The sequence below is a fragment of the Oncorhynchus tshawytscha genome, linkage group LG01 (assembly GCF_018296145.1).
Source record: "Oncorhynchus tshawytscha isolate Ot180627B linkage group LG01, Otsh_v2.0, whole genome shotgun sequence".
Taxonomy (NCBI): domain Eukaryota; kingdom Metazoa; phylum Chordata; class Actinopteri; order Salmoniformes; family Salmonidae; genus Oncorhynchus; species Oncorhynchus tshawytscha.
Window position 1 is genome coordinate 77,648,123 of NC_056429.1, and position 19,141 is coordinate 77,667,263.

At 40.2% G+C, this 19,141-nt stretch overlaps 1 protein-coding gene across 6 annotated transcripts; it reads left to right on the forward strand.

Annotated features, from left to right (window-relative positions):
• The first annotated feature begins 1,810 nt into the window (after positions 1-1,810).
• On the forward strand, positions 1,811-17,546 carry rufy2 (RUN and FYVE domain containing 2). Of its 6 annotated transcripts, XM_024430772.2 has the most exons (19): positions 1,811-2,045; positions 2,748-2,873; positions 6,215-6,388; positions 8,938-9,055; positions 9,369-9,470; positions 9,746-9,869; positions 10,212-10,276; positions 10,601-10,666; positions 11,029-11,098; positions 11,198-11,299; positions 11,435-11,551; positions 11,815-11,982; positions 13,378-13,475; positions 14,690-14,809; positions 14,954-15,083; positions 15,216-15,310; positions 15,623-15,671; positions 15,948-16,028; positions 16,207-17,546. In XM_024430772.2, exons 2-19 carry the CDS (start codon positions 2,798-2,800, stop codon positions 16,348-16,350), a joined length of 1,899 nt encoding a protein of 632 aa, XP_024286540.1. In that variant the 5' UTR covers positions 1,811-2,045; positions 2,748-2,797; the 3' UTR covers positions 16,351-17,546. The 6 variants fall into 6 exon arrangements, 5 of the variants coding, with proteins under 5 accessions (XP_024286540.1, XP_024286552.1, XP_024286525.1 ...); XR_006083914.1 differs by lacking the exons at positions 1,811-2,045; positions 2,748-2,873 and adding an exon at positions 3,330-3,860 and having other exon boundaries at positions 15,216-15,338; positions 16,207-16,268; XM_024430757.2 differs by lacking the exons at positions 1,811-2,045; positions 2,748-2,873 and adding an exon at positions 3,331-3,860.
• The last annotated feature ends 1,595 nt before the right edge of the window (positions 17,547-19,141 follow it).

Here is a 19,141-nt window from a genome sequence, read left to right on the forward strand (position 1 = left end):
TCTTTCATCTGCTGCCCTCTGCTTCATCCAGTCCATTCTCATTCCCCTCCTGAATCCTAATTTCCATTCCCTCAAATATTCTAAACCCAATTCAATGTCTGGTCTTGTGAATTTCCATCAGTATTTGAGTCGACCAATATTCAGTATGTGTATTGTTCTGTAAAGCCACTGCAATAATCTCCTTTTGGTTCCTAGTTGATTTGCTTTTGGGTTCAAGCAGTGTGATGGTGCCCTCCCTTAAGGTGATTATTTATCTATTGTGTATTTTTTTAAATTTGTTTTAACTTAATTTGTAAGTTCAGTGGCTAATTGTTTTGTCTTTCATCAGGACAGTTTGTTACTGTTTTTGGTCAACACCTGTGAGCAGAGTAGCTGATTTGAAGCCATTTTGTGTACTCTTACTGTATCCCTATTGCAAACCTTTAACATTAATTTAACTTTAGTTTTTTAAAATCTGCCTAGAACATTCCATTTTAAATGGGCCTAGAACCTGTGACTTTAAACAGATATTACATTGAGTCAAAGTTATTTAAACAAAGGGGCACTTACATTGCACTAAATAAAATGTTCAAACACTGGTTTATGAAGGGTGCATTAGTTGGAATGTATGATCATGTTAGTGTCTGGCAGCTGACTTTGAATAGGAACCACAAATGATTTTGTTTTCTTTCCACCATCCCTGTTTGGTCAAAAATTGCCATTATGATCAGTCATTGCTTTTATCAACACAAATTTGACATTCTCAATCTGATGGCAGGAGCTGGTACCATGACTCTTGCCTTGGGAGCTACTGCTACCTCCTGGGTAGAATATAGAACAGCATAATGGAAAGTAAATATGAACTTTTTACTGATCGGACCATAGCCCCTTTTCCAGTACACGACACACTGTCATCACACACAGATGCAAGCGACTCTTGGGGGCAGTAAGAACGCCATCGCCATCAGCGCCCATTCAATTCAAGTGTTTTTTATTATGGTGTAATGCAGTTGATTTGCGATGATGACACAAACATATTAAGCAGGACATTCATACGAGCCTTAAAATCGAATTATAAACCAAAAGTAGTGTGAAATGCACGAATAAGAAACATGTAAATAGAGTATTTTTTTTGTCTCTTATTCTGCCATCAATTTGAGCGCAACGCCCTCGTGTGGCAATGTATGCAAACACCGAACGGGATGTATTTTCCAGACAGTTGGATAACCATTTGAACGTAAAAGGGCAGTTCTTTGTTGTATGTCATAAAATCATGTGCTTCTACATAAAATAAATATATTACTAAATGATTTGAAATTAATATCCATATTAATATTTACAGAATTTGTCACTGATACATATTGGGTGATCTCTTTTGTGACTATCTTAATATGTGTTTGTTCCATGCATGTAGATAGTAATGCATTCTAACAGGTGTCGCTCACTAAACCACTTCCTGAATGTCTTTGTAATTTATACTTTCAAGACTAATGGGAACTCTGGAGGGGGGTTAAAAGAGGTCGAATCATGACGTCGGTGATCGTCAGTTCGGAAAATTGGGGCTCTAGAAAGATGCCCGATATTTCGAGTTAGAATTTCGAGCTGGATGACGGTTCAAAACGATTTTTCCCAGTCGGCGCTCGTTTTTTTCTCGAGTTCGCGGTTATTTTGAAAGCACTGAAGTCGGAGATTTCCGAGTTCTGAATTCCCTGTTGTTTTGAACGCGGCATTACTGCAAGAGGGCAGGGGTTGGCTGGTCTATGTAAATTTGTTCGTCCCCCTCAGTAAAACTATGTCTACCCCTTCTCAGTGGGAGACTCCTCCCCCGCCCTCATCGACCCCTCTACTCTGCTACCCGTATGTGTATTATGTGCTCCAAGTGGTTCCTCTGAGAGACATCCCCACTCCTCTGCCTGTAACTGCAGAGGGATTAGACTCCCACGGTACCAAGGTCCAACGCAGCACAGCCAACAGGCCTCGGCCCCAGCCAGGGAAGGTCTGGAGTTACTGATTCAGTCTGAGCCCAGCTGAACCAATACAAATAGTGTGTTGCTGCTCTGCCTGAGGTAAGTTGTCACAATTTTATGTCACTCTAGAAATGCTGTAGAATCCAGGGGTCCATTTGGCAGAGTCAGACAGCAGCGGTTAGTTTAGTGCCAGTGTATAATGTCAATTAGTATATGTCCAGTGTACATTCTACAAGAGAACACAGAAGGGAGGATGTTACAGTGTAGAGTACATACAGAATCTCAGGCCATGTTGGACTGACACAGACGGGGAGGGTGCAGCAGGAAATTAGTCATATGATAGTTTAGCACTGACTGGCTAATCTGCAGGAGAACAGCAGAAACATGACTGACACTGTCAATGGACTCCACATAGTCCAGCTTCTGAAAATATAAGAAGGCTGTTCTGCCGAACAATGTTCAGTATCGAAAAACAACAGTAATAATCGTATTGCTTTATAACACAAACCAAATGATAATCTCCATGGGTTCATGAGTTGCTGTGTTATGATCCAGGTTCAAAACTAAGGACCATAAAGTGCACATTATTATATATGTTGGTTTATGGCAAACTGACTGTCTGTATTCCCTTCAGTTGGCCCTCATGCACATAAATGAAATTTCCCCCCTTTAATTCTGTAAATTTCACATTTAAAATATCCACAAATTCATAACCCTAGTAATGTTGGTTTTGTATGAATGATAATTGCTGTTGGCATTCCTAGTGTGTAGCACTTTGACTACTCTCCTTTCTTATCGCAGAACAAATATTGGTGTGTCCAGGATCTTCTTGGGCCGAAGTGATCTTCACTATGTATTCCCCACAGAGTTTACATCGCAGGGGCATCACTCATAGTGAGAGCATGGAGCGACTTTCAAACAGTCAAGGTAAACAAAAGCAGATAACCTATATTTTCTTCTCAATCACATGGTGGTTGGTACAAGACAATTGGCTACAACACAATTTATTTTAGAGACACTGGAATCCTACTGAAAGACTATATATTGAATTATTTAAACTATCAATTTCAGATGATTAACATCACAGGGACATGCATCACGTTTATCTACTGACTTATTTTTTAATTCATGAGTAAGATTATACATTTCTGTTAACTTGTTGACAAGAAATATACATGGCTGATCATCACTTCCATTTTCTGTAAACACTGTACAGAGCTAGGCTAGTAAAATATAATATTTTGCTAACATTTAATTAATCATATTTAACATTTTACTCAGTTTAATAATTGAAACATGTATATGTATAATCAACTGGAGTTCTTCCAGCCAGCAGTAGAGGGTAGCAGAATCCCAAGTATGGCTCTCCATTACGTAGTGCTTTTGTTTTGTGAGCGTTTTTGACACCACCCTACGGACTTGAGGGATTCAGCTTCAGTAGGGTGTAAACAAATCTCTACACTACGCCGAATAAGGGATCATTTGTTATTGATGACTGTGAAAGCGGACTTCACACGTAGAATGTAGACGAAATGTGTTGTACATTAAAGGGTTGGCATTGGATCATTTAGCAATGTTATCCCAAACATTTGTGCAACAATGGTCGCCAGGTGAATTGTCCATAACCATATGATATTTCGACGATGGCGACACCTGCAGAGCAAGACCTTGCATTAGCTGAAGCAGAAAGCAACAAGGAGAAGTCTCAAGTATTTGGAATCCTTAGGTTACAGGAAGAAAAATCGTCCGGTGAAAAAGCTAGCACCACGACCATGATGGCAGGGGATGGGAGATGGCAGGCGCCCATATTTGCCCTAGCCAGGAAAGCATCGGAGACCTTTTCAGGAAGCAGCAGTCATGTTCTAGCAAAGGTAGCGGAACCCACATCTTTTGTAAACGAATGGAGTGTCCCAGGTAATTTGGAGTAATGTGTTCATCATGTTGTTCTTGATTTTTGCATAAATCAACAAAGCTGTCATGTCATCGTGTGCCTGCTCCCATGTTACAGTATCAAATGCATATGTCGGTCATTGTTGATTTAGTGCAACATACAATCAATTTAGCAGCATGCATATATTTTTCCGCTTGTGCATCAGAATCAAGTCATATTCATTCATTGACTATTTGGAGAAGGGTGTAATTGCGGCACGCCATCCGGGGCGTTCCTGCATGTGGGCATTCCTTTATCTGCAGGAACCCCTCTTTATACTTATATTGCCAAATGTTTACGCGAGGACGCTGTACACAGGCGGGAGACTGAGCTGCTCCTGTACACTACTGTAGGTGCCGGTAATGCACCAAAACGCTGCTTTCTTGTAGTTATGTTAACGACTGCGAAGCTAGCTAGTTAGGACTCCGGTACACAATAAGGGAAAGTCCAATGGGATGCTAGTGGGGGGTTCTGGCACAATAGTGTGTGATAGCGAACCGCAATATTGTTAAATTGTGATAACCTTCTGGTGATAATGTGTTTTTTTTCTACAGACCAATAGCTGGTTCGAAACCACACCCCGCCCTATGAGCAAAAGACATTGAAAGGACTTATTTTCAAGGTCTCGTGCTCTCTGGTCGGGCTCATAGCGTGATCCAGATGTGATGCTTGCTGCGGTTACTATGGGTGATGCAGGCACGCTGCATCTCGTATAAAGTTGGAATTACTGGGCCTGTAATGCAAGGATAGATCTCTCACACATGAAGTGGTGCGACAGAATGACAGCATACTGACTGATCTGAAACAGAATAGCAACATGCTCAATGCCATCATTTGCCCAATTTACATTTTAGTCCTTTAGCAGAGCTCTTATCCAGAGCGACATACACTGGCGTTGCAAGCCCATGCTCTACCATGTGTCTGAATATTTGCATAAATGTTATCCTATTGTCAGTGGCTTGTTTCTGTCAACATGGGGAGAGTGCTGATTTGATTGGGGATAGGTTATTGTGCAGGGGTCTTTAATCTTATCTTGCCCAGGGACCCCCTCCCAGGCAAACCTGTGACCCAAGGACTCTCATCGTATGTTAGCAAAACAATTAATTAACATGTCTTATCATGTTAATGATAATGGCAAGGAGAAGTACTCAATATTTTAAAGTAAATAGATTTGGTAGATAGTTTTTTATTATTTTGACCACCCCACATTATAATTGGAACAGGAAGTGTAAATTCTAACAGACCTTTCTAGCTAATAGGCTAACTCCAAACACAGTTTCGCAAAGAGCAACTGGTTAAACAAAGGTTAGCCATGTGTTGGCAAAAATGTTATGTCCAATTCCAGAAAGCTTACCAGCAGCCAGCGGCATTTGTCGTAATGGTAGCCTGTTTGCGAGTGCTGTCAGATACTCCAGTGAGTATAATTTTCTCAATATTAGGAGTTGAAAAATAAAGCTGACGTCATTAGAAATATATTCTACAGCTGGTATGTTAATAAAAATACAAGTATTCTATTGTTGCGAGCGATATTCATAAAAACATCAGGGTGGGCGGGGGGGGGGTACTGCATACCCCTGTTATAGAGCACTAGTTCATCACTGAGGCCTAGACTCTGAAACTGTAGGCCTGCTGCCATATCTTGCTGGCCTTTCAAAAACGCAGAAGATACTGCCCAAAGCATGGGTGGCGCAGCGGTCTAAGGCACTGCATCTCAGTGCAAGAGGCGTCCTACAGTCCCTGGTTCGAATCCAGGCTGTATCACATCTGGCCGTGATTGGGAGTCCTGTAGGGCGGTGCAATTGGCCCAGCGTCGTCCGGGTTTTTGGCGTGGTAGGCCGTCATTGTAAATAAGAATTTGTTCTTAACTGACTTGCCTAGTGAAATAAAATTTTAAAAATTCATAGAATTACATATTAGAAACATATATTAGAAATGTAAGAAGTAATTTAATAGGATCTCTGTGGACCCTGCATATTTCCAGCTAGAGGCCAGTGCAAAACTGTTTCTGATCAATGTTTTTCTTCTGGTTTGATCAGAAGTGGTGATTACACATATAGTTGATCAGAAAATATTATTTATTGGCCAAAATTAAATCCAATTTCGTGCCTACATACAGTATCATGTCTGTACAACACATGTTGTAGGCAATTATGAAATGTGAGATGTATCCATGACTGTTTGTTGAAATACTGTAAGATGGGCACTATAGATGTCAATATCTGCTGTATGTATGTGTGCACTACTATGAAAAACATAATCGCATGGCTCTTTGTTGACATACTATAGGTAGTTTGAATTGACCACTCCCTATTGTGGGTCTGTTCCCTTCCTTCTCTAGCTCTGCGGGACCCTATGTCGATGGAGAGAACTAACCTGCTGAACATGGCCAAGCTCAGCATCAAAGGACTGATCGAGTCGGCCCTCAGTTTTGGACGCACCCTGGACTCCGACTACCCTCCACTCCAGCAGTTCTTTGTTGTCATGGAGCACTGCCTCAAACATGGCCTCAAAGGTATTCACTCACTCATTGTTACGATGGTGCAGAACTAGTTGAATCCTATTCATAATGGTAACAGTATCAGCTTATGGACATGTTTTCATTGCATAATAATTTATGTTTGTTACATAATGAATACATACAGCTAGCTACACACAATTGCACACACAGCTAGCCACACACACACACACACACACACACACACACACACACACACACACACGCACACACACACACACACACACGCAATCACACACACATACATACATACATACAGTGGGGCAAAAAAGTATTTAGTCAGCCACCAATTGTGGAAGTTCTCCCACTTAAAAAGATGAGAGAGGCCTGTAATTTTCATCATAGGTACACTTCAACATACTTATTTTCCACCATCATTTGCAAATACATTCATTAAAAATCCTACAATGTGATTTTCTGGATTTTTTTTCTTCTCATTTTGTCTGTTATAGTTGAAGTGTACCTAGAATGAAAATTACAGGCCTCTCTCATCTTTTTAAGTGGGAGAACTTGCACAATTGGTGGCTGACTAAATACTTTTTTGCCCCACTGTACATACATACATACATACATACATAATCACACATAGCTAGCTACACACCATCACACACAGCTAGCTACACACACAGAGGTCGACCGATTTAATTAGGGCCGATTTCAAGTTTTCATAACAATCGGAAATCGGTGTTTTGGGGTTTTTGACTTTTTATTTTTTTACACCTTTATTTAATCTTTATTTAACTAGGCAAGTCAGTTAAGAACACATTTTTATTTTCAATGACGGCCTAGGAACGGTTGGCCAACTGCCTCGTTCAGGGACAAAAAGACAGATTTTCACATTGTCAGCTCGGGGATCCAATCTTGCAACCTTACAGTTAAATAGTCCAACGCAATAATGACCTGCCTCTCTCTCCTTGCACTCCACAAGGAAACTGCCTTTTATGCAAATGCAGTAAGCAAAGGTAAGTTGCTAGCTAGCATTAAACTTATCTTATAAAAAGCAATCAATCATAATCACTTAACTACACATGGTTGATGATATTACTAGATATTATCTAGCGTGTCCTGTGTTGCATATAATCTGACTGAGCATACAAGCATACAAGTATCTAAGTATCTGACTGAGCGGTGGTAGGCAGAAGCAGGCGCGTAAACATTCATTCAAACACCACTTTCGTGCGTTTTGCCAGCAGCTCTTCATTGTGCGTCAAGCATTGTGCCGTTTATGACTTCAAACCTATCAACTCCCGAGATGAGGCTGGTGTGACCGAAGTGAAATGGCTGGCTAGTTAGCGCACGCTAATAGCGTTTCAATCTTCACTCGCTCTGAGCCTTGGGATGGTTGTTTCCCTTGCTCTGCATGGGTAATGCTGCTTCGATGTGGTGGCTGTTGTCCTTGTGTTGCTGGTTCAAGCCCGGGGAGGAGCGAGGAGAGGGACGGAGGCTATACTGTTACACTATCAATACTAAAGTGCCTATAAGAACATCCAATAGTCAAAGGTTAATGCAATACAAATGGCATAGAGGGAAATAGTCCTATAATAACTACAACCTAAAACTTCTTACCTGAGAATATTGAAGACTCATGTTAAAAGGAACCACCAGCTTTCATATGTTCTCATGTTCTGAGCAAGGAACTGAAACGTTAGCTTTCTTACATAGCACATATTGCACTTTTACGTTCTTCTCCAACACTTTGTTTTTGCATTATTTAAACCAAATTGAACATGTTTCATTATCTACTTGAGGCTAAATTGATTTTATTGATGTATTATATTAAGTTAAAATAAGTGTTAATTCAGTATTGTTGTAATTGTCATTATTACAAATGCATAAAAATAAAAAAAATCTGCCGATTTAATCGGTATCGGCTTTTTTGGTCCTCCAATAATCGGTATCGGCGTTGAAAAATCATAATTGGTCGACCTCTAATACATGCATATCTATATAATCACACATAGCTAGCTACACACACATTATCTCACACACACACACAACGGGCTAGCTACACACACACACACACACACGCACATAATCAAAAATAACTAGCTACACACACAAACACACACACACACAGCTTCTTACACACACATAATCCCACACAGCTAGCTAGCTACACACACACACACACACACACACACACACACACACACACACAGTTAGCTGCACACATACATACATAATCACACAAACACACATACATACATACATAATCACACACGGCTAGCTATACACGCATAATCACAAACACACATATATGCATAATCACATACCCACATATGTCTTTAAACACACCCACATAATCACACACACACACACACACACACATTCATTCATACATAATCACACACACATACTCACACGCAGCTAACAACTGCATAATCCCCAATGCCATCCCTTGGCGGGACCTGCTGGATATACAAATATGCAATCTCCCCTTTCCCATACATTATTTGATAGTTAAGGTTGCAAACACACAATTTCTGGACAGTGTTGTGTAACATTACCCATGGCATAAGGATCAATGTTTGTTTTTGCAACCCTAGTGAAGAAGTCCTTTCTTGGATACAACAAGTCACTGTGGGGTCCTCTGGAGATGGTGGAGAAGTTGTGTCCTGAGGCAGGAGAGATTGCAGCCAGCGTCAGGGACCTACCAGGACTAAAGTACACACACACACACACACACACACACACCTTTTGATTAAGGGCTTGATTCAATCTGCTTCACCGAAGTTCAGCACTATAGCGTGTTTGAAATGTAAAGGTAATTTCCGATTGAAATGACAGATGCAGCATTTAATGTGAATGCAGTTGCTGCTGACGCGGGAACTCTGAATTTAAATGTCAATTGTGCTACAATGCTGATCTTCAGCTCTACGGATTGAATTGAGCCCTCTTCACTTGGAATGTAAATAGGGATATAATATGACTATGGATTGTTGGACTAATAGTTGCAGTTTGTGCTCTGTTGTTGTAGGACTCCACTGGGCAGAGCTCGGGCCTGGCTGCGTCTGGCCCTGATGCAGAAGAGGCTGGCTGATTACCTCCGCCTTCTGATCACCAGAAAGGACCTGCTGAGGTACTGGAAGTACCTCCAGTCTCAATTCACTCACACTGTTTTTCTCACACAGTTTCTCCTCCAATCACACCCCTTGGGCAGGCAGACCGGGGAGGCTCCTCAGTGGTGGTTCACCATCTGCCTCTCAGCAGGCTAGACGCTAATACCTTCAGATGGGTAAAGGAGGTGTCAAAGTCTCATGCCATTTTCTATAAAGATATACGGTTAGTATAAACAGTAATTATATTTGTTTTCACAATTTAATGTGAAATATGTTTCTTTGTGTGTACCCACAGTGATTTCTATGACAACTCTGCTGTGATGGTAGAGGAGGAGGGTGCTGTCATTGTTGGCCTGCTGGTGGGACTCAATGTGATCGATGCCAACCTGTGTGTCAAGGGCGAGGACCTGGATACACAGGTGAGTCAACGCCCCTCACTTCAGTCATTGTTAAAAAAAAATCCCCATTGACAGCCTTTAAATTAGGCAAGTGAGTGGACACTGTTATTCAGGGTTCTACTTGCTGACAGAGGATTGGCGTTCCTTTCACCTCATGGAGATTTACTTGTCTCATCCCAACAGACTAGTATCTGGAAGACCTGTCACAGTGCAAACTGTTCAGCTGTGCTTCTAATCTGCTCAGATTGTAGTTGTGGACATTTTATTGTCTAATTATCTCAGCCCAACTTGAGAAGGAATATACTGGTCAGTCTATGCAGACATTTCTAAATAATGGTGTATGTGACATTTAACATTTCTTAGGTTGGGGTCATTGACTTCTCAATGTACTTGAAAAATGACATTGATGACTACAGAAGTGGAGAAAGGTAAAGTAGATACTCTTGTTACTTTAATGCAGTGGTATTAAAACTTTTTCAATGGAGACTTCATTTTTCCCATGCAGAATTTCTGGGGACCCTGCCCCAAATCTAAAGACACAACCTTAAAATGTGTGTGTGTGTGTTGTGTGTATATATATATATATCTCAATCACTGCTTTAATGAGATGGAATATACCCCATTAAAACATCTACTACTATACATTATTTGTCTTGGATAAGCTGAGAAGGATAATAGTATGCTTGAAACATTTGAACATAAATGTTGACTAATTTACAGATTTTCTCTTCCATGATTTGTTTTCCCAATAGGAATGGTCAAGTAGCAGCCATCCTAGACCAGAAGAACTACGTTGAAGAATTAAATAGGCAGCTTAAGTATTTTTCTTTTTCTTTACCATACTGTAACATTTTTGGAGAAAAAAATGTTGGTGTGATAATTGCTCAACCATGTGTTTCAGCTCTTATTTAGGCCAAGTCATTGGCACTGGTTATGCAAGTGCAGATGTCTCTTCTGTTGTATTGGCTTACGTTCCTTGCACAACCTCAAACACTACAGAACTCAAGCTCACTAGTTCAACGGCAGGAAATGTAAATGTAAAGGACAATGAAAGGACTACTCAGGTTCTTTTGTGAGGACTTTTAAGTCTGATTGAACATGCAGTGTGTTTCTTCAAATGTCTGTTGGGAGAGACTAAATATGAAATGGCACTAAATTAGCAGTTGTTTTTTTGACACAGTTCTTCAGTACACGGCTTACAAGGGAGGGTCGATAACTTGGAGAAATCAAACTCTAAACTCATTGAGGAGGTATGGCATTCTCTCTTAATAGTACTGTACTAACATTCTAAAGCATTTACCATTTTATACATCTGATTTGGTGTTCATTTGAACCTCTTTTCATTGTAGCTGGCGATTGCAAAAAATAACATAATCAAACTGCAAGAGGAGAACCATCAGCTTAGAAATGAGAACACTATTATTCTCATAAAAGCTCAGCAGCAACTTGAGGTTTGCCTTTTACAATGTCCTGCTCTCTGTCTTGGTCAGTCAGACTTCAACATGTTCCTCATTTGTTGTGTTTGTGGTCTAAGGACATGTGGGTCTGGTCTAATCCACTAATGTCTCCTCTTGTGTCACTGTCAGGTGACCCAGGTTGACGTGGATGTGGAGCTGGACACCTATAAGCAGTCGAGGCAGGGCCTTGACGAGATGTACAATGAGGCCAGGAGACAGCTCAGGGAGGAGTGTCAACTACGCCAGGTCAGTTGTCATCCAGTTGTTTCCCCTTTATACTTTTTCTAAGGGGGCACAGGCTGAGGGAAGAGCTACAGTAGAAAGTGGAGCCTGCCTCACCTATACAATAGAGGCAACACTGCCAATGTAAGCCAACTCAGAATTCTGAAATGGTCATCTTTGCTTGCAAGGTGCAGTCAATAGCATTGTCTGTGTAAGGAAGGTCAGTGGTTTACAGTTAAGCAGGATTTGGGGTGAACGACAGCTGCTGTCCTTGTACCCCACTGTAGGATGTGGAAAATGAGTTGGTGGTACAGGTGAGCATGAAGCAGGAGATGGATCTGGCCATGAAACTGTTGGAAAAGGACATTCACGAAAAACAGGACACACTGATCGGCCTGCGCCACCAGCTGGATGAAGTCAAGGCCATCAATGTGGAAATGTACACAAAAATGCAGGTACTGTGGAGCTTTTTGTATGGCACATTTTGCTGGTGCTTTTGTGAATAGAGTAGGCTATATTGTTTGTTACAGTGCCTTCAGAAAGTATTCATACCCCTTGACTTATTTCACACAATACCCCATAATGAAAAAGTTAACATGTTTTTAGAAATGTTAGCAAATTTATTGAAAATTAAATACAGAAATATCTCATTTACATAAGTATTCACACCACTGACTCAATACTTTTATAGAAGCACCTTAAGCAGTGATTACGTCTGGGAGTCTTTCTGGGTAAGTCTCTAAGAGATTTCCACACCTGGATTGTGCAACATTTGCCCATTTATTATTTTCATATTTCTTCAAGCTCTGTCTAATTAGTTGTTTATCATAGCTAGACGACCATTTTCAGGTCTTGCTATAGATTTTCAAGTAGATTTAAGTCAAAACTGTAACTCAGCCACTCTGGAAAATTCATTGTCTTCATGGTAAGCAACTCCAGCATAAATTTGGCCTTAGGTTATTGTCCTGCTGAAAGGTGAATTCATCTCCCAGTGTGTTGGAAAGCTGAACCAGGTTTTCCTCTAGAATTCTGCCTGTGCTTAACTCCATTATGTTTCATTTTTTATCCTGGAAAAACTCCCCAGTCCTTAATGGTTACAAGCATACCCATAACATGATGCAGCCACCACTATGGTTGAAAATATGGAGAGTAGTACTCAGTAATGTGTTATATTGTATTTGCCCCAAACACTTTATATTCAGAACAAAAAAGTTATTGCTTTGCCACATTTTTTGCAGTATTACTTTAGTGCCTTGTTGCAAACAGGATGTATTTTTTTTAAATATTTTTATTCTATACAGGCTTCCTTCTTTTCACTCTGTCAATTAGGTTAGTATTGTGGAGTAACTACATTGTTGATCCATCCACAGTTTTCTCCTATTGTAGCCATTAAACTCTATAACCGTTTTAAAGTTACCATTGGCCTCATGGTAAAATCCCTGAGTGGATTCCTTCCTCTCCGGCAACTGAGTTAGGAAGGACGCATGTATATTTGTAGTGACTGGGTGTTGATACACCATGCAAAGTGTAATTAACAACTTCACCATGCTCAAAGGGATATTCAATGTCTGCTTTTTTTTTGACCGATTTACTAATAGGTGACTCAAGCATTATTGACTCAAGACATTTCAGCTATTCATTTTTAATTAATTAGTTAAATAGTTTACAAATTAAAAACATATTCAACTTTGACATGGGTTATTGTGTGTAAGCCAGTGACAGATATCAATTTTAAATTCAGGCTGTAACACAACAAAATGTGGAAAATGTCAAGGGGTGTGAATACTTTGAAGGCAGGATATTTTACAGTGACTATACTGATCTGAGGGTTTTCTTGTGTTGTCAACCAGACTTCTGATGATGGCATGAAACAGAAGAACGACATGATCACTCGTTTGGAGGAGAAGACCAATCAAATCACAGCAACCATGAAACAGCTGGAGCAAAGGTAAGGGTGTTGACTTAAAGATCCTCTTAAATAATTTGGAATTAATATTTAAGGCCCGGTTTCCCTGATTTAAGCCTAGCCCTGAACTAAAAAGTGCTTTCAGTGGAGATTAAATGCTTAATCTGAGTGCAGGAAACCGGGCCATAATGTGGCATGCAAAGTATTTCCTCTTTTTGCATGTAGGTGTATTTTTTTCTAAATATATGTTTCACCGTATCACTCATTTGGAACATTGACTTGGCTGTAGTCTGGTTGTGTTGTGATGCGACCATAGCTTCGTCACGTCTGTCAAGACAGACCATCCTCCCCTTTGTCTTCCTTTGGTTTGCCATCTTCGAGACATCTTTATGAGAATGCTTTGCTTAACAATTTCTTAAGGTTTTTGGTAAAATGGAGGTTCACTGATATTGACATCCTCTTTCCCTTTTTGCTTTCCTTCTTGCCTTTATTTCTTCCATCTTTTACCCTCATACTTTTCATTTCTACATCGATACACCTCTTTCTATCATCCTGTACCCCCCCATCATGCCTACTTGATCTCAATAGTGATAAAGATTTGCTGAGCCAGACACGCACACTCACCATGTCATTTGTAAAATGTGCCAGCACAGACACTGAGAACCAATACAAGCTTGTTAAAGACATCTCTTTCTGAGCTTTTAAACACAACCACTAACTCTCAGTAAACAACACTAGGCAGGGGATTTGTTCATATGCAGTATCGTAAAGTAACAGTTCATTGGTTTTTGTATCAGTCTAATGTTGAGATAAGCTTCTTTCACAAAATGAAGTTTTGTAGTGCATCCCATTATTGTGGCACTGTAATAACTAATACACTCAAACATATCTGTAAGAGCAAATACTATACTCATTATAGCCAATAAAAAGTATAACAATTGTTTATCACATGAAACAATAAAGTTAAATGTTTTGAAATTGTGGTTGTGGAATAATGAAATCATTGGCAGCACCATTACGTTTGTCTTTGAGTGTAGTGAACACACCATCTTTAGCCCCATGAGTGTGTTCATGGAAATGTTAAACTGGCCTGCCACTGCCTGGCCATCTTCCCTCCAAAGGGGCCTGCCTGCCTGTAGGTGTTTGGTCTTTCCTTTTTCTTCTGCCAGTTTGTCCCATTGCATCCCAACCCCTTGTACCCCCTTTTCTTTGTGATTGGAGCCTCAGTTTTACCCAGTTGGTTTGAATTACACCAGATTACAAGAGGCAGAGCGGGACCGTTGGACTGCAGAAGATGGAGCTCGCAAATTCAAGCATGACTTTGCCAACAAAGCCGACAGCCTCCAAAAGCAGATAGCCCAGAGAGAGAAACAAATGTAAGTACACATACATACTGTATATTTATAGTAGCTCTTAGCACTTATTCCTATATACAATAAATATATTGTTTGTCTCTGCACCAAAATGATGATTAAGGGATAGTAATCTGGCTGTAATCCAGGATTTTGTTCCTGTTGTAGGCTGCAGCTGGAGACAGACCTAAAGATTGAGAAGGAGTGGCGGCAAACCTTACAGAACGACCTGGAGAGGGAACGAGACATCGTCGCCCAGCTCAGTGCTGAAGCCCAGCAAATAAATGGACTTAAAAAGGTTTGAGGGTTCTTCATGGGGTTTATTGTGGCATTAAGAAGTATTATGTTCAACATATTTTCTGTTGCGTCACAGGTGTAGAGTATATTTATACACATGGTGGATTGATGTATTTCACATGTTTTTCTCCAGGAGTTCCACAGGCTGCAGGATGAGAACAGCCAGCTGAAGGGGATTTGTGAAGAACAGGAGCAGGCCCTGGAGGAGTTAGGCTGCAAACTCAGCGAGTACTTGTCTATTTTAAACTCATTTGATGTACGTTTTTATCAAACACTGTCTCTTTCAAATAGGAATTCGGCCTCTTTCCCCCATCAATTACAGCAATCTCAACGTACCTTTTAAGATAAAAGTGGAAAGGCTGTATCAGAAGCAACATTATTTTATGTTGTGGAGGGGCTATAATCACATACATGATCCCCTTTCATTCTTCCTTGCCTTTAGTTAGTGCTCTTACTGTTTTAATGTTCCGTTAAGGATTTTAAAATTAATAATATGAGACATGAATTCAGTTAACTGATGCCTGGATTTTCTTAATCCAGATCAAAACTTAAAATCGAAGACATAAAAGAGGCAAATAAAGCTCTTCAGGTAAGTGTCTTGAGTTCTACATCATTATTCAAATGAAAGTTCAATCCAATCAGTACATATTCTGATGAAAACAACTTAATTGAAATGTCTGCATTTATTTCACTTTTAGATTGTGTGTGTTGTATTGCTGCACTGTTTGAGTGAGAAACATAAGTATTTCGCTGCACCTGTGATAACATCTGCAAAACTTTTATTTAATTTGAACTGAACTACCAACAAGCATGTTGAAATTTGCCAGTGCTGTTCCATGAGTGCCCTATCTAACAAATATTCCAGGGAGGGCAGGTCTGGTTGAAGGACAAAGATGCTACCCACTGTAAACTTTGTGAGAAGGAGTTCTCCATCTCTAGGAGAAAGGTTAGGATAAACTCATTATATTTTTCATGTGAAATTAATTGGGACAATGCTGAACCAGCAATCAACACAGTGTAACATTAACAAGAATAGCAACTATGCAAACCATAACCCACCTTCTCCTTGGGGTGTACTTCTTGCCTAGATAAGCTGAGGTGTTTTCCATGTCTCATTTCTCTAGCACCACTGTAGAAACTGTGGGGAGATCTTCTGCAATGCCTGCTCTGACAACGAGCTGCCCCTCCCTGCCTCACCAAAACCAGTGAGGGTCTGTGATACGTGCCACGCCCTTCTCCTCCAACGCTGCTCCTCCAATGCCACGTGAGATGCCCCCCTTCAGGCCCAGCCGCAGCTTTAACTCAATTCCCCGCAGCTCAGACTACCAGGAAACCTCTGAGCTCATGTGACTGTTTTCAGATGTCAAGTGTGTACATTCTACAAGGTATATCGCTTTGTGTAGCATGAGATTTGAGATGTTATATCTGTGACACTAAGGTTCTTGTGATAAATGTCAACATTCCCTTATAATAGATAAACCATTTGGGCAGCTGAGCATATCATTCCAAATCTGCAGTAAGAATATCTTGATGAGACTATTTTAAAGTATGTTTCTCTGTGTGACACAGTGGCTGACCCTGATGTGATAAGGACTGGAGTCATATTTTTTGTTTTTGAGTCATGTTATTTCACTTGAACGGTCTGAAAGGACGAGTACATTTTTGTTGTTGACCAAATCTCTTTTTTATTTACATTTGTGTGCTTTCTCATTCCCATTATGGTGAGAACCTGGGAATGCTTGAACACGGAAAGTATCACTCGAGGTTAACAAAATGGAATAACATTGTGGATAAAGTTTAATGACACTTTTGTGTACAACATCTAAAGAAATGCATCACTATACTGAGTGTTGTCGTTTCTAAAAATATATATGTTTTTGGAGCTGTTTTATCTGTGCCCCTGCAACTGTCGAAAGAGCATGAGGAAATATCTTGCTGGTGGGGTTTCTCAAAACCAAGTGAAATCACAAAAGAAGTGGCTGAACACTTCTATAGCATGCTATTTACAAAAAAGAGATTTGGTTAAACAAAGTGAACTTCTTCTCCTATAACTGATGTAATTCACATGTGCCTCTAATAAGCCAAAATACTAAATGAGTACCTTTCAGACTTGTTTCTGCATGGTAGAATGCAGGCACATTTCAGAAGTATGTTTACCAAAAGCACTGTTCCCGATACTGCTTTGTGACGAAGAAGCAGAGACTACAAGACAGAGCAAATGTATGTTGTACTTTTGATTAAGTAGGCCTAATAAATTACCTTAAGTATTCAAATACAGTATCTAGCTAACAATTCAGTTTGGAAACATGCCAATCTTTTCAGAGACTAATCAGGCAAGTTGAAAAACTTGGATCACTAAGTGGCAAGGAATTTGAGATGCACTAATTCGTGTAACCACTTATACACTTGCTGGATTTTGTTTTGTATTCAATCAGTAAAGCAATGTTTACAATATATAATTTTACAAAACTGGAATTAATACTTTATTACAAATGGATGTCCTACATCTCACATAGATGATCAAAACATACTGTGTGCAGTATGTTTTCAATATATTGTCTTGTTCACTAGAAACCAGTTACTTCGCAAAGCATTAATTCATGTTGCCAATCATGTCATTTTGACTATGAAATTTAAAGTGATTGAACGGGATCTTAAGCATTTACAAATATGTAACACATACGGATTGCAGGATTTTTTTTCCATAGTTTTGCTGGACATAAAATATGAAATGGATGTAGTACACAATAGCGGACATGAATAAAGATGGCGTCCCCCATCTACTTACAGAACCCTCAAAGTATTCATACCCATTTTAGTCATTTAGCAGACGCTCTTACCCAGAGCGATTTACAGTAGCGAATGCATACATTTTCATATTTGTGCATACTGGTACCCTGTGGGAATCGAACCCACAACCCTGGCATTGCAAGGGCCATGCTCTACCAACTGAGACACACTTGACTTATTCCACATTTTGTTAAAGCCTCAATTAAAAAGGTATTAAAGATTTCTCTCACACACACAATGTGAAAACATGTTAAAAAATATATATACATTTGCAGATTTGAAAAGGAAATACAGAAATCTAATTTACATAAGTATTCACAAACCTGAGTCAATACTTTGTAGAAACACCTTTGGTGGCAATTACAGCTTTGTGTCGTCTTGGGTGTCTGTATCAGCTTTGCACATCTGGATTTGGGGATTTTCTCCCATTCTTCCTTGCAGACTCAAGTTTGATGGGGAGCAGCGGTGAACAGCAATCTTCAAGTCCTTCCACATATATTTTCAATGGGATTCAAGACAGAGCTTTGGCTAGGCCACTGAAGGACTTTCACATTTTTCTGAAGCCATGTCAGTATTGCTTTGAATGTATGCTTGGGGTCATTGTCCTGTTGGAATGCAAATCTTCGCCCCAGTTGGTTTGCTCTCTGAAACAGGTTGCGCATATTCGTCAACCATTTTCTCCTCTATCCTTACCAGTCTCCGCTGCTGAAAAGCATACCAATAGCATGATGCTGCCACTATGCTTCACGGTAGGGAGGGTATAAAGATGGGTGATGAGCTGTCTTTTTTCAGACAGCGCTTTGCATTCTGGCCAAGGACTTGTCTCATCAGAGCAATCTTTTGCCTTATGCTGTCTTTTACGTGCCTTTTTGCAAACCAGGTATACGGACATGTGCCTTGTTCTCAGGAGTGGCTTCCGTCTGGTCATGCTCCCATAAAGCCCAGATTGGTGAAGTGCTGTAGAGACTGGTTTCCCTTCTGGCAGGTTCCCATCTCAGCCAAGGTACTCTGTAGTTCTGTCTGGTCATTAAGTTCTTGGTCACCTCCTTGACCAAGGTCCTTCCTTCCCGGTTGCTCAGTTTGGTCGGACGGCCAGCTCTAGGCAGAGTCTGGGTAGTTCCATTTTTTTTTTCTCCATTTCCCAATGATGGAGACCACTGTGCTTTTGGAAACTTTCAACACTCAAATTGTGTTATACTCCTCCCCAGATATGCCTCATCACAATTCTATTTCAGAGATCTACAGACAGTTCTTTGGAATTCATGGTAT

Bases quoted from the DNA above. Each gene is read 5' to 3' on its own strand.
- rufy2 (XM_024430757.2), top strand. From the start codon at position 3,590: ATGGCGACACCTGCAGAGCAAGACCTTGCATTAGCTGAAGCAGAAAGC. The intron at 11,983-13,377 runs GTACTGTGGAGC...GTTGTCAACCAG, and splicing joins AAATGTACACAAAAATGCAG to ACTTCTGATGATGGCATGAA. The intron at 16,029-16,206 runs GTTAGGATAAAC...TCATTTCTCTAG, and splicing joins TCTCCATCTCTAGGAGAAAG to CACCACTGTAGAAACTGTGG.